The following is a 15,026-nucleotide window of genomic DNA, read 5'->3' on the forward strand; positions in this document are numbered from 1 at the left end:
GTTTTGTTGTGTGAGTTTGGAGAAGTCACGTGCTATCTGTGCCATTTTTCTCCTCTGTACTATTAACCTACTGCCTGGGACATTGTGAGGTTAAATGGCTCAGTGTTTTGAAATCCTGAGATGTGCGCACTGCTATTGTAAAACAGTGCCCATGCGCTGGGAAGTGGAATAAGCACTAATGTGTTTTATTTGCTTTATGGGAGCACCTAGAGGTCTCAACTGGGAGGTGAGCACCATTGTGCTATCATTCATCAAAGCAGCATATTGCTTTGGGAGAGTTACATGTATCCGCTAATATTTAACATGAATATTGTGGGAGATTCTGAAATTAAGTATTGCAATTAAAGAACTATACCAATAGAGGGGGAAAATATTCCCCCACCATATTAATTGGTATTAGATGTTTGGTTTAAACACACCGTAGTGGGAGAAAATCTTGTGGTCTATTGTTGTTGACAGCAGACCTCAAAGTACAATATAGCTCCATTTAACCAGTCTCTGGACTACTCATGATCCATTTAATCAATGTGCATCATGTATTGTCTCCCTAAGTCTTTGGGAAGATAGGACTTCTATTGTACTAAGCAAACTGGCCCCGGTTAACTTGGCTCACTTGAGATCTCAGCTTAAGGTGATATAGCTGCAATACACAAAAGAAATAATTTTAGAAGGGGAATAAGGATTGGGCAGTGCCTGAGGGGCAAAGGCTTTTTGCCGAAATACTGAATTAAAGGATTTCAGACACAGCAGCATTTTTTGTATTTAAGATATTTAAAGAGGTTAGTCCATGTAAGATTCAGTGACTCCGATTCAAGGGCGTCTACTGCTCTGAGGATGGACTGGATCCAAAGCCATCGAAGTCAGTGGAAAGACTTCCACTGACTACACTGGACTTTTGGTCAGGCCCTATGAGAATAATGACAGTGGGGTTTCTTTGCTGATTCATCATTCAATTCCTCAATTTCATCATGCTTCCCCTTCCCTCATAACTGTTTTCCCCCCATTCCTTCTCTGCAGGAGAAGCCAAGACTCAAACAGACATTCATACTGCTGCAAGCAAATGCACATAGGAATCTGGCTGGGGTTTGGTGTTCCATCCTCAATGGCTAGAATCCCAACTTCTGTAGTACTAGCCATTTGCCTGATTTGCCTCTTCTCAAGCGTCTGCAGTCAGACCCCGAGGAACATCAAGGAGAGCACGATTCCATTGAAGGTTCTACACCAGGAGCAGGTTTACAGTCTTGTCCAATCGAGCTTGTTCCAGGATGTCAGAGCCTCCTCCAACCAGTCGAATGACACCCCTGGGAATGCCCAGTCAGAGCTACCTCTGCCCACTATGTGCATAAAGCCTGCTGAAATCAGACACATCTTCAAGTACATCAATACCATCGTGTCCTGCACCATCTTCATGGTGGGCATCATCGGCAACTCCACCCTGCTGAGGATCATTTACAAGAACAAATGCATGAGGAATGGGCCCAATGTCCTCATTGCTAGCTTGGCTCTTGGGGACCTTCTCTACATCCTCATAGCTCTTCCCATCAATGTGTACAAGGTAGGCACCATGGGGCACTAATAATCTTGCCATCTGGGGAGGTGGCAAGGGGGATTTCACCCTCCCACATTACAGTGCTCAGATCCTACCACGATGAATACCTGGACAGATAACACTGGTTTGGGTGGCCAATGCACACCAAGAGGTATGATAACTGTATACAAGTATCTGAAGCAACTGTCAGAGAACCACTGTGCCAGTGGAGAAGGCATTGGGTGGGGACCCAAGAAATTTGGGTTCTCTTCTTAGGTCTGCCACTGACCTAATATGGGCAAGTCACTAAAGTCTGAGCCTCCGTTGTCCTTATCTATCTTGGGAGTAAATTCTTTGGCAGGGAATGTCTCTCCCTACAGACAAGGCTTAGCACAATACGGTCATGGCCAAGACCTGGAAATGCTATTAGAGCAATGAGTGCCACCTGGTGCAGAGATGGATTCTAGGGTGGTGAAGGGAGACAATGAAATTATTTGAAGAAACAGACAGTTAGGCCACATATCAGATGGGAGGTTGATTGGACCAATGAACAATCTCTCCAGGGAAGAGGTAAAAATTACTCAGCACCAGACTGGAGAACAATTCTGTACTGACCAGGAGGCAGACTAGCCTACTAGCCAAAGCAAAGACTGCTGTACTGGGGCACTAGGGCACACACACTCACCCACCGGGTGGCAGGTGGAGAGAAGCAGAGGAAAAGAGATAGGGAGGGGAAGGGGCAGATGCACCCAAAGCAGGGACCTCTAGACATTGGGAGAACTTTCTTCTCTTCTGCCTGGACTGTCTCTGCCCTGTGCTAATCGGCTCTTGGCTCCAGCCCTCTCCTTCCCCTCCCTCACAATCTCTGCACCTCAGCTTCTCACCACACATGCCCATCTTACCTCTTCTCTGCCCTGTCCCCTCACCCCCTTCTCTTCAATGGCCCCTCTCCTTCACTTCTCTTTCCATTTAGCTGATTCACGCCTATGGGAAAGTACCTAAAAACAAAACAGTAAGACTACCATGCCATTTGCTGCCACCTCAATCACTCTTGCTGGCATGTTCTACCCCTTCCCTCACCCCATTCTATCTGCTCTGTTTAGACTGTGAGCTCTTTGGGGGCAGGGAATGTCTGCTACTCAGTGTTTGCACAGCACCTAGCACAACGGAGGCCCACTCTTGGTTGGCTGTTAGGCACTGCCAAAATAAACCTAGTTAATAATAATTAGCAAGAGGTGACAAATCCTCAGGTTTCCTGTGGGTCCTGGAGGTCTATGGGATGAAGTGAATACCCTATGTGTCCTGCTGCAGAGGGAGAGTCACGAAACCTGAGATTTGTTCCCAACTCCGTACAATTGTGGTCATATCACTTCCCCTCTCCATGCCCTAGTATCCCCACTGATAAAATCTTTAAGTGCAAAGGTAGATGAGCGTTACTGAGCAAAATGGATAGAGCATGCCAAGTGTCATTACTGAGCAGGAAGGAGTGTTCTGAGATAAAGGGGAGTGAGAGTGTATATCCTTCAATTAATGTGATGCCCTTCTAAATCACTATTTCCATAGATTCCAAGGCCAGCAGGGACCATTGTGACCATCTAGTCTGACCCCCTGTATAACACAGCCTAGAGAACTGCCCCACAATGTGTGTGTATGTTATACAACAGTGCACTGAGCAACTGCAGGATGTGTTCTTAAGCCCTGCAGTGGTGCTGGAACAACTTTTATAGTGGGGGTACTGAAGGCGGAAGCCATATACACCGCTACCTCGATATAACATGACCTGATATAACATGAATTCGGATATAATGCGGAAAAGCAGTGCTCGGGGGGGGGGGGGGGTGCGCACTCCGGTGGATCAAAGCAAGTTCGATATAACGCAGTTTCACATATAACGCGGTAAGATTTTTTGGTTCCCGAGGACAGTGTTATATCGAGGTAGAGGTGTATTTGGGTTGTTATTACCACTTCAAGACGGGGTGCGGCAGCACGCCAGGAGCCCTAGTCCCAGCATCTCTCTCCCTGGAGAGAGAATAACCTGGGATCCAATAACTCAGTTTATTCCTGCTGAGTAAAATTTTTAGCATCCTTCTTCATTTAAAAATACCTATCAAGGTTGGAGTCATTTTTGAATCTCCTCCATATAATGAGCTGGACGTGTCAGACAGAAAAACTCAGAGGCAAATATGAATGGCAGCAAATTCAAGGGTAGGTAAACACACACAGTTTGAATCAACCAACCCTTTGGGGTAGAACTCACCTGTGCACACTTAAACATCGAACAGCTTGCAAGGGAGAGCAAGTGATAGAGCACGCTTATCTGCAGTGCAGCAAGGACCTCTAATGTGAGTGAGAAGATGTCCTCTTCTGTGAGCACAGGGGATTTTCAAGTGCAGGTTTGACAAATAGCTGTCAGGGATGGTCTAGGTTTATTTAATCCTGCCTCAGTGCAGGGGGGGATGGACAAAAGAAGCCTCTTGAGGTACCTTTTATACTTGGCTGGTGCCCCTGGACCCATACATGTTTGCTTTCAAGGAGGCTCTGGAGAAATTGCTCCAGTATTATGATGTCTATTATCTCCCCTGCACTTCAGGTGCCCAGTCATAGCCAACGGGTTGCCCAGTCTGTCCATTTTTGTGCAATGGCTCAGGACCGCACACCCCCAGTCCATCTAACAGCATGAAATTTTGTCTATATTTTTTGCCCAACAGGCCAACCCTGTCCAGGACAGCCACCTTCACTGTATCATAGTCCCAAGGCCTGTCCTTCATTCAGGGCCATATAGGCCGCCTGGGTGCCTGACAAGTAGGGTGCCACTCAGAGGGCCCATGATCTCTTAGCCCATCTGGCTCCCATTGCTACTCTCTTGAGTAGCGGGCATCCAGAAGTGGAATAAGATGGGCTGATGATGATGATGATTGCACTGCATTAGGAGAGTTCTGTGGGTTAGGGGAGCCTGGCATTGTTCTGCACTGGCACCGCTCTGTGGGCAAGGCTAGAAGCAGGGGCCGTCTCAGCGCAGAACTGAGATATGCTGAGGAAGCCAGGTGGGGTTCCAGAACTCAAACAAATGGCGCTGGTGCAAATGGGGAACACTGGCAGAGTTTTGTGGGTGGTGGGAATGGGTTAGCAAAAAGGGGGTGCAGCTCAGGGACTGCAGTGCTCATGTTGAGGAAGAAACTTCTGTTGGAGTTCAGCTTCTGTTCTTTCCAATGCTTTAGTGAGCACAACTACAAACTCACTCTTCTGCAGCAAGGCCAGAGGGGGCTTTGTATGTGGGCAGATGTTATAAACCAGGCTGATCTGGGCTTAATCTGGGTTTGGGTGGGAAACCTCCCAGAAAAGAACACACTCGTTTTGTGCCACAAACAGCAGTTCCCTTACATTTTCTGCAGCAGCACTGATCCAGCTCTGTGCACACCTCACACCCCAATTTAGGACTGATTTTAATAGCAATTCTTTTCTTTTTCAAAAAGAAAAATCAGAGATCTAATGTGTTATGTTAATACACAGCTGCAGCTGCGATTTAAACCCTGGTGAGTAGGGAAGGGAATGTTTTTGTCATGATCAGGGCTTGTGGGGCATAACTCAGGACTCTTCTTTTAGTTTTTAAACAAAGTGATAAATTTTTTTTCCTTCCCTTTAATGGCTGGCCAGCCCATTGGAAAGCCTGGCCACTGGGTTTGCACTCTGAGGACAGGTATTTATTATCAACTAACAGTGATAATTTAGTAGTAGTAGAAATAAATATATAGCAGCATTTTATTTTATTTCTGCAATGCAACCCAAAGACCCTTTTCCCAAAGAGCTTATGGTCTAAAATTATAGTGGTAGCACAGTGAGGAAATACCCCATCAGCACATGGGTGTGAGGGGGAAGAGGGAAGCCAGAGGGAAAGCTTTTAATGCATGTATTCTCTTGATTAATAATCCTGACCCAAAGCCCACTGAATTCAATAGGAGTCTTTCCCTTGCTGTAAGTGACTTTGGATCAGGCCACATGGACAGGAGATTGGCAGAGTGGCAAGAGGAAAGAATGGTTTGAGGAAAGACTTGAGCCTGATGCTGGCAGGTGGTAATGAGATGAGGTGGGTTGTGGGTAGTGTGACAAAGCTCTGTCCTTGTCTCCGTGGGTCCCGCATTTCCTGGTGGATTTCGCTAGCCTCAGAGGCTCACTGTGACCCTCCACATAGCCCTTCTCTCTCTAGAGGCAGGCGTCACAGCCTACTGAGCCATTTTCATCATAAGCCAACGAGGGAGGTGAGGAGAAGCTATCCTCCCTTGCACAGTCTCTGTCTCTCAGTCTCATTGACTAATCAAGGGGGCAAAGGGGGAAGCCTGGGCCCGCCTTCTACTCCAGGCTCCAACCCAGGGACCCTAATAGTATCAGCTATGGTAGCTGACCTTTTAGAAACAGGACGTGTACAATTCCCTGGGCTACTTCCCTACAGCAGCCCCCACTTCCTCAAGCTTCATTTCACCCTTACCGCAGGGTCTCCTTCCTTGTGCCTAATATGGTGTGTACTGCTCAGTCTCTCCAACAGCACAACTTCCTCCCACAGCTCCTGACATGCACACCTCCCTGACTAACTGGGAGGCTTTTAACTAGTTTCAGCCAGCCCCTGATTGGCTTCAGGTGTCCCAATCAACCTAGCTGTCTCCACTGCTTTCTGGAAGGATCTTAATTGGCCCCAGGTGTCTTGATTAACCTGGAGCAACTGCCATTTAGTTACCACGGTAACAGGGATTTCTTTAGTCTGGGGCTAACATACCTGTTTCTCACTACTTTCCTATAGCCATCTGACCTTGCCCCATCACATATCCCCTCCTCTGCTCAACACCATAGAGTTGGGCAACGTGGGACGCCAGGCAGTGTGCTTATGACAGACCATCAGCGTTGCTGTGGTGGCATCCAGCCCTGTGCCGTATGCGGAACTGGATCAGTTGAAGGGATAAGAACCACCTGGTGACCCTTGCGTTCTTTTCCTTATTCCGCTGCATCCACTGGAGGGGTGCATGGTCCATCACAAGAGTAAATCGCCGGCCTAAGCGGTAATAACGTAGTGTCTCCATGGCCCATTTGACAGCAAGGCATTCTCTCTCGACTACTGCGTATTTCTGTTCTCTTGGGAGCAGCTTTCTGCTTAGGTAGAGGATCAGGTGTTCCTCTTCTCCCACCATTTGCAACAGAACTGCCCCCAACCCCACCTCGGAAGTGTCTGTTTGTAAAATAAATTCCTTGTTAAAGTCCAGGGCTATGAGTTCGGGGTCATTACAAAGGGCCATCCAAAGGTCTGTGAACGCCCCCTCTGCTGTGTCGGTCCACTTCACCATGTCTGGACTGCGGGCCTTTACCAGGTCTCTTAGGGGACTTGCCCTAGTGGCAAAATGGGGAATAAAACATTGGTAATAGCCTACCAGGCCTAGGAATGCATGGACCTGCTTCTTTCGGGTCGGCTGGGGCCAGTTTTGAATCGTCTCTAGCTTATTCATTTGGGGCTTCACTATGCCCCTTCCTACAATATACCCCAGGTACCTAGCCTCGGCTAGCCCTATGGTGCATTTAGTGGGATTAGCGGGGAGGCCAGCCAGTCTTAAGGTGCTCAGTACTGCCTCAACTTTCTCCAAGTGGGTTCCCCAGTCTGGCATATGGATTATAACATCATCTAGGTACGCGGCAGCATAACTAGTATGGGGGCGCAGCAGTTTATCCATGAGGCTGGAATGTGGCTGGGGCCCCATGTAACCCGAAAGGGAGGACAGTGTACTGGAATAGTCTGTCCGGGGTGGAGAACACTGTCTTTTCTTCAGCTTCTTTGGTCAGGGGAATCTGCCAATACCCTTTTGTCAGATCCCGTGTAGACAAGAATCGGGCACTACCCAGTCGATCAACCAGTTCGTCAATGCATGGTATGGTATGCATCGAATTGGGATACTTCATTCAGTCAGCGAAAGTCATTACAGAATCTCATGGTACCATCAGGTTTAGGCACTAGAACGATTGGACTGGACCATTGACTATAAGATTCTTCAATAACCCCTAATTCTAACATTTTCTTTACTTCGGCCTTGATTTCTTCTCTTTTGGCTGCTGGGATTTGGTAGGGTCTCAATGTTACCTTGGCTCCAGGGATCGTGCGAATATGATGATAGGTCTCAGTCGTCCACCCGGTTTTGTAGAGAACACATCTCGGTTGCGATTAATCATGTTGGCTGCCTCGATCTTTTGGATCAGCGTCAAGTCGGGTGATATCCTCACTTGCTTGTGTAAGTTATCCTCCTGGGGAAGGGTCTCCTGTGTGACTAAGCATGCCTCTCGATCGTGCCAAGGTTTTAGAAGATTGATGTGGTAAATTTGCTCTGGTTTCCTGCGGCCCAGCTGCCGCACCTTATAGTTCACCTCTCCCACAGCTTCAATCACTTCATAGGGTCCCTGCCACTGGGCCAACAGTTTACTTTCTGCTGTGGGCACCAGGACCATCACTCGATCCCCTGGTTGGAACCATTGAAGCTTTGCTTAGTGGTTATAATGGGTTCGTTGGGTCTCCTGTGCTTTCTCCAAGTGTTCCTGTACAATGGGCGTAACTCGGGCTATCCGATCCCTCATCTGCAGTACACGCTCGACTATGTTCGATTTGGCTCCTCTTCCCAGGCTTCTCTGGCTATATCCAATATGCCCCAGGGGTGGCGCCCGTATAGTAGGTCGAACGGAGAGAAACCCGTGGAGGCATGCGGGACCTCCCAGATGGCGAACATGAGGTACAGCAATAGGATATTCCAATCTTTCCCATCCCGGCTCACCACTTTCCTGATCATGGCTTTGAGGGTCCTACTGAACCTCTCCACAAGGCTATCTGTTTGCGGGTGGTATACAGAGGTCCGTAGGGCTTAGACGTGGAGCAATGAACAGAGATCTTTCGTTAACTTGGACACGAAAGGTGTCCCTTGATCCGTCAATATCTCCTTGGGTAGCCCAACCCAGGCAAAGATCTGTACTAGCTCCTTAGCTATTGTCTTGGAAGCCATGTTGGGTAGGAGGACAGCTTCCGGGTACCTGGTTGCATAGTCCAGTACAACAAGCACATGTTGGTTGCCCCGAGCTGTTTTCTCTAGGGGCACTACCAGATCCATGGCTATGCGTTCAAATGGTACCTCTATTATTGGAAGAGGTATCAAAGGGGCCTGCAAGTGCAGGCGAGGGCTATGTAGCTGACACTCCGGACAAGAAGTGCAGTATCGCCGGACATCTTCGTGTACTCCTGGCCAGAAGAATCTCCGCAGGATCCGTGCCTGGGTTTTCTCTACCCCTCGGTGTCCTCCAAATAGGTGACTGTGGGCGAGGCTCAATAGGGCTTTTTGATGTTTTCGTGGCACCAGAAGTTGCTGTATCTCTTGCTCCTGCATTTGCACCACCCAGTACAGGAGATATATTCACTATAAAGTAAGGTCCTGGACCCCGGACCTTCCCATCCACGGGTATCCCGTCTATCTTGGCCACCTCTTTCCTGGCGTTATCATATCTGGGGTCCTCCACCTGCTCCCACCCGAAAGTCTCTTTCCCAGGACTAACCTGCCTGAGCTCCCAGGGGCCCGCTTCTGCTTTTTCCAATGGCTCACCACTGTCACGGCTGGGGCCAGCCTCCGGCTCACCTTCTGTGGTGGTAGTTTCTCTGTTGGCTGTTCGTGTCCATCTGCCTACTAGGGCGGTCTTCTGGCCCTGGGTCAGGATCTGGGTTCCCAAGGCTTTTGCGGCCTTCCTCACTTTTTTGGTCTTCCAGGTCCTTCGGGGGGCTGAGAACAGATCCTGAGAAATCTCAGCGAACATCGGGGGTTGACATTCCCCCGACGATGAGTCACTGCCCTCAGGGTCCCCACCTCCCTTCAGCCTCTCCGGGGAAGTAAATTATCAAACCCTGGATAGTCCCTCCCAATAACTACAGGATATGGGAGTTTAGGAACTATGCCCACTGTCACCTCAATGGGGTTCCTCTGAACTTTTATTTCCACCAGGATGGTGGGGTAATGGCTCACGGCCCCCTGCACACACGTCACTGCTATGTTTTTGGCTTGTAGCAGCTGGCTACTTTTTACCAGCATACCCGATACAAGGGTGATAGCACTCCCAGAGTCCACAAGCACTGTAGTCTCTGCTCCGTTTATCTTCACCGGCCTGGTGTAGTTATGCGGGGCTAATGCGACGCATGCAAGGTGGATAAGGGAGCACAGGACCTCCCAATCCCCCCAAGTTACATTGCATAGGCTTCTCGGTGCTGGGACACTATGCTGCTATGTGTCCCCATTCCCCACATGCATAACATCTATAATTGCTTCTAATCACTCCCCTATCACGGGAGTTAGGGGGGGTTGTCCCAGGGTTCCCCCCACTCAGGCCAATCCCTTCCTTCTGGGTCCCTGCTGGTTTTCGCCCCCCCCCCCCCCTTCCACCTAGGACTCCCTTCCAGGGTTGGGTTCGGGTGCTTGCTCTGAAAAGGGCTTTCCTTGGGTAGTCGGGGTCAATTCCCTAGCTGTCATCCATCTTTCTACCAGCGTGATCATCTCATCATAGGTGAACGGATCATTCTGGCCTACGCATTTGCAGAGATCTGGTGGCAGTCCACGCATGAAATGATCCATGACTAAGGTCTCCAAAATCTTGTCCGGGCTGCACGCCTCGGGCTGTAACCACTTCCGCATGAGGTCGAATAGCTGGGACCTCGGGGGTTTGTTCTCCTGGTATTTCCACTCATGGAACCTCTGGGCCCGTACCGCTGCCATCACCCCTGACCGTGCTAGGATCTCTGCCTTTAGCCGGAGATAGTCAATGGCGTCCGTGGCAGGCAGGTCAAAGTAGGTCTTCTGGGCCTCTCCGCACAAAAAAGGGGCGAGAATGCTGGACCACTGCTCCTGGGGCCACACCTCACGCTGAGCAGTCCTCTCAAATGAGAGGAGATATGCCTCTACGGCATCTTCTGATGTCATCTTTGGCAGACAACCAGTGGCCCTCAGGGTTCGCATCCCGTCGGACCCCCGGCCTGGGTGGTGAGGATCTTCAGCTGGTCCACTACCTCTCGCAAGAGGGCACGATCTTGGGTTGCCTGGCCCATCAATAATTGATTGGTTTCCTGCTGTAGCCACATAGACTCCTGTTATACCATTGCCTGAGCCCGGGTGGCCTACTGCAGGGCTGCCATGGCTTGTACCAGAGCTCTCACCACCTCCTCAATTGTGGTAAAAGCAAACAAACAAACCAAAACAAAAAAAATCCAAATCCCCAGTGCACTTTTTTTAAACCTCTTTCTTCCGCCACGCTGTGAACAATGATCCCACCCCTGACACCAGTTGTGACAAAGCTCTGTCCTTGTCTCCGTGGGTCCCACATTTCCTGGCAGATTTTGCTAACCTCAGAGATTCACTGTGACCCTCCACATAGCCCTTCTCTCTCTCTAGAGGCAGGGGTCACAGCCTACTGAGCCATTTTCGTCATAAGCCAGCGAGGGAGGTGAGGAGGAGCTATCCTCCCTTGCACAGACTCTGTTGTCTCTCAGTCTCAGTGATTAATCAGGGGGGGCAAAGGGGGAAGCCTGGGCCCGCCCTCTACTCCAGTAGGGTTACCATATGTCCTCTTTTTCCCGGACATGTCCGGCTTTTCGGCATTCAAACCCCCGTCCAGGGGGAATTGCCAAAAAGCCGAACATGTCCGGGAAAATGGCGGCTCTGCTCCTCCCCTGACTCTTCGGCTCTGTTTAAGAGCCGAGCTGCCCGAGCGCTATGGGCTTCGGGCAGCCCCCTTGCCTCCGGACCCCAGCCGCCGGCCGGGCACTTCCCCTCCCGGGCTCCGGCGGCGCAGGGTCCGGAGGCACGGGGGCTGCCCGAAGCCGGTAGCGCTGGGGCAGCTCGGCTCTTAAACAGAGCCGAAGAGTCAGGGGAGGAGCAGAGCCTCCGGCCGCGGCGGCTCTGCTCCTCCCCGACTCTTCGGCTCTGTTTAAGAGCCGAGCGCTACGGGCTTTGGGCAGCCCCCATACCTCCGGACCCTGCGCCGCCGGAGCCCGGGAGGGGAAGTGCCCGGCCGGGGGCACAGGGTCCGGAGGCATGGGGGCTGCCCGAAGCCGGTAGTGCTTGGGCAGCCCGGCTCTTAAACAGAGCCGAAGAGTCAGGGGAGGAGCAGAGCCTCCAGCCGCGGCTGCTCTGCTCCTCCCCGACTCTTCGGCTCTGTTTAAGAGCCAAGCTGCCCGAGCGCTATGGGCTTCAGGCAGCCCCCTTGCCTCCGGACCCCAGCCGCCGGCCGGGCACTTCCCCTCCCGGGCTCCGGCAGCGCAGGGTCCGGAGGCATGGGGGCTGCCCGAAGCCGGTAGCGCTGGGGCAGCTCGGCTCTTAAACAGAGCCGAAGAGTCAGGGGAGGAGCAGAGCCTCCAGCCGCGGCGGCTCTGCTCCTCCTCTGACTCTTCGGCTCTGTTTAAGAGCCGGGCATGGGGGCTGCCCGAAGCCGGTAGCGCTGGGGCAGCCCTTTCCCCGTGGCTGGGAGTGGGAGGGAGGAGGGGGGCGGAGTTGGGGCGGGGCTGGGGTGGGGAAATGGGCGGGGCCAGGGCCCGTGGAGGGTCCTCTTTTTTTATTTAATAGATATGGTAACCCTAACTCCAGGCTCCAGCCCAGGGACCCTAATAGTATCAGCTATGGTAGCTGACCTTTTAGAAACAGGACGTGTACAATTCCCTGGGCTACTTCCCTACAGCAGCCCCCACTTCCTCAAGCTTCATTTCACCCTTACCTCAGGGTCTCCTTCCTTGTGCCTAATATGGTGTGTACTTCTCAGTCTCTCCAACAGCACAACTTCCTCCCACAGCTCCTGACATGCACACCTCCCTGACTAACTGGGTAGGGTTACCATATTTCCACAAGCAAAAAAGAGGACACTGGGGGGGGGAGGAGCCCCGCCCCTGCCCCACCCCCATCCACTCCCTCCCACTTCCCACCCCCTGATTGCCCCCCTCAGAACCCCCAACCCCCCCCCGCTCCTTGTCCCCTGACTGCCCCCTCCTGGGACCCGTGCCACTAACTGCCCCCTAGGACCACACCACTTATCTAAGCCGCCCTGCTTCTTGTCCCCTGACTGCCTCCTCCTGAGAACGCCCCACGACCCTACCTGTCACCTGACTGCCCCGACCCTTATCCACACCCCCACCCCATATTCACACCCCCGCCCCCAGGCAGACCCCCGGGGACTCCCATGCCCTATCCAACTGCTCCCCGCCCCCGACAGGACCCCCAGAACTCCTGACCCATCCAATCCCCCCTGCTCCCTGTCCCTGACTGTCCCAACCCCTCTCCACACCCCTGCCCCCCTGACAGCCCCCCCAGACCCATCTAACCCCCCCGCTTCCTGTCCCTGACTGTCCCAACCCCTCTCCACACCCTTGCCCCCCTGACAGCCCCCCCCCCAAACTCCCAACCCATCCAACCCCCCCTCCCTGTCCCCTGACCAGGGCCGGCTTTAAAGAGCCCAGGAATCGGGCTGCGCTCCGGCTGGGGTTGCGGGGCTTGGGGCCAGGCCGGAGGTGCTCGGCCGGGGGTGCTGGGGCCCGAGCTGGGCCGAGTCCGGGCTGGGGGTGCTGGGGCCCGAGCTGGGCCGGAGCCGCTGGGGCAGCCGGGCACCGCTCGGCCAGGGCCGCGCCTCCCCGGAGCTCACCTCCTCGCGCCTCTCCACCCCAGCTTACCTGCTGCTGCCTCCCCACTTGCCCCTGCTTCTTTTCAGACTTCCCGCGAAGATCTGATTCGCGGGAAGCAGGGGAGGGGGAGGAGCAGGGGGGCGGAGCGTTCAGGGGATGGGAGGAGGGGGAAGACAGCTGCGGGGCCGGACAGCATGGTAAGGCTGCAGGGGATGGGGGGAGCCGGGAAGGGGCTTTGGGTGCCCAGCGGCGCTTGGCTGCCGCTTTTCTATCTATAAATAGCCGACCGGGGGGAAATCCTGGACATTTTTAGATTTTTAAAAATCCCCCCCGGACGGCTATTTATAGACCGAAAAGCCGGACATGTCCGGGGAAATCCGGACGTATGGTAGCCCTATAACTGGGAGGCTTTTAACTAGTTTCAGCCAGCCCCTGATTGGCGTCAGGTGTCCCAATCAACTTAGCTGTCTCCACTGCTTTCTGGAAGGATCTTAATTGGCCCCAGGTGTCTTGATTAACCTGGACTAACTGCCATTTGGTTACCATGGTAACAGGGATTTCTTTAGCCTGGGGCTAACATGCCTGTTTCTCACTACCTTCCTATAGCCATCTGACCGTGCCCCATCACAGTAGCTAGGCTTCCAGAAAAGGGACTGTAGCGGGGTGGACACCCACTCCAGCCCTGAAGGGCTTGAAATCAGCCCTGAAAGAGGGCTGCAGGGGTAAAAGCTGGGCTGACTGGGGAAGCGGCCGCAGCTGGGCCACACCCCAATCAGGCCACAGCTGGCCTGTATAAGAGGCTGGGAGCCAGAAACTCAGCACTCTCTTTCTCTCTGAATGCAGAGAAAGAAGGGCCTGGCTGCAGGGAGGTTATCCAGGTATCTGGAGTGGAGTAGGGCTGGGGAAAGGCCAAAGGAGCTGGGGAGCTCCGGCCTAGGAAAGCCCCAGGCTGCAGGCCTGGTAAGGCAGGGGGCAGTCCATGGGTAGGCAGAGGCAGCAGGTCTGAACCCCTTTACCTGTGATGAGTGGCTTATACTGCAGTCTGCCCCAGTGAATGGGGGCTAGATGGAGACTGGGCAGTAGCCAAGACTGAGGTGAAGTGGGGATAGTGGGTGGGGGTTCCTCTGGGAGGGGGAGACCCAGAGCTGTGGGGGTACTGCCAGGGGGCAGCACCCAGTTAAAGGGGCACCAGGGTCCTGGGAGGGACATGGGGGCCAGAAGTGGTAGTGGCCTGCAGATGGTGCTCCAAGGCTGGGAGAGCTAATTCCTGAGACAACCGGCAGGAGGCGCCGCAGGGGTGAGTCCACAGTGCTACAGGGACTGCCAGAGGGGTAGGGGGAAAGGAGCAGCACACAAGGCCCCAATGGGAGACAAAGGGAAATAACAGGTGTTACAATACTAGATAAAGTTATCCCAGTTTGCTGAGCATCATGCCTTCCATTCTGTTCTATTCAGATTCTTATACCACCCTCATCACTGCAATAGCTGAGCACTTCCAGGAGCCCATTAAGCAGCCTAACAAACTCCTTTCTCTCCTGCTGTCATTGTGTGTGCTGTGAAGTGGTTTGTGTTGATATGGTTTTGGTTTTGCATTTTAAAATGTCCATGCTGCTCTGCATTCGTATTAGACAGCAGGTCAGAGTGCACCTGGCACTTGCAACAAAAGGGGGGGGGAGGTTTGGGGATGGCTCTTAGTTCCTGGAGGAGCTCATTGCATAGGCTTGGACTGGCCCCCAGGAAAACTCTGACTCTTGCACAGATGAGCTTTATGTTCCAATATGCCTGAGGAGCAGAGGTGTCAGTTTATAATACGGATTCTCCTACCAGATTATTAACTCC

General features: G+C 52.6%; 1 protein-coding gene across 1 annotated transcript in view; it reads left to right on the top strand.

Moving 5' to 3' along the window:
• Positions 1 to 1,060: 1,060 nt before the first annotated feature.
• LOC135883616 (endothelin receptor type B-like) overlaps positions 1,061 to 15,026 on the top strand; it is a 35,064-nt gene continuing 21,098 nt past the window's right edge. The window contains exon 1 of the mRNA XM_065410831.1: positions 1,061 to 1,555. Coding sequence (XP_065266903.1) covers positions 1,061 to 1,555 — 495 coding nt within the window. The remainder of the gene's footprint in view (positions 1,556 to 15,026) is intronic.

Source organism: Emys orbicularis, chromosome 9, assembly GCF_028017835.1.
Source record: "Emys orbicularis isolate rEmyOrb1 chromosome 9, rEmyOrb1.hap1, whole genome shotgun sequence".
NCBI lineage: Eukaryota > Metazoa > Chordata > Testudines > Emydidae > Emys > Emys orbicularis.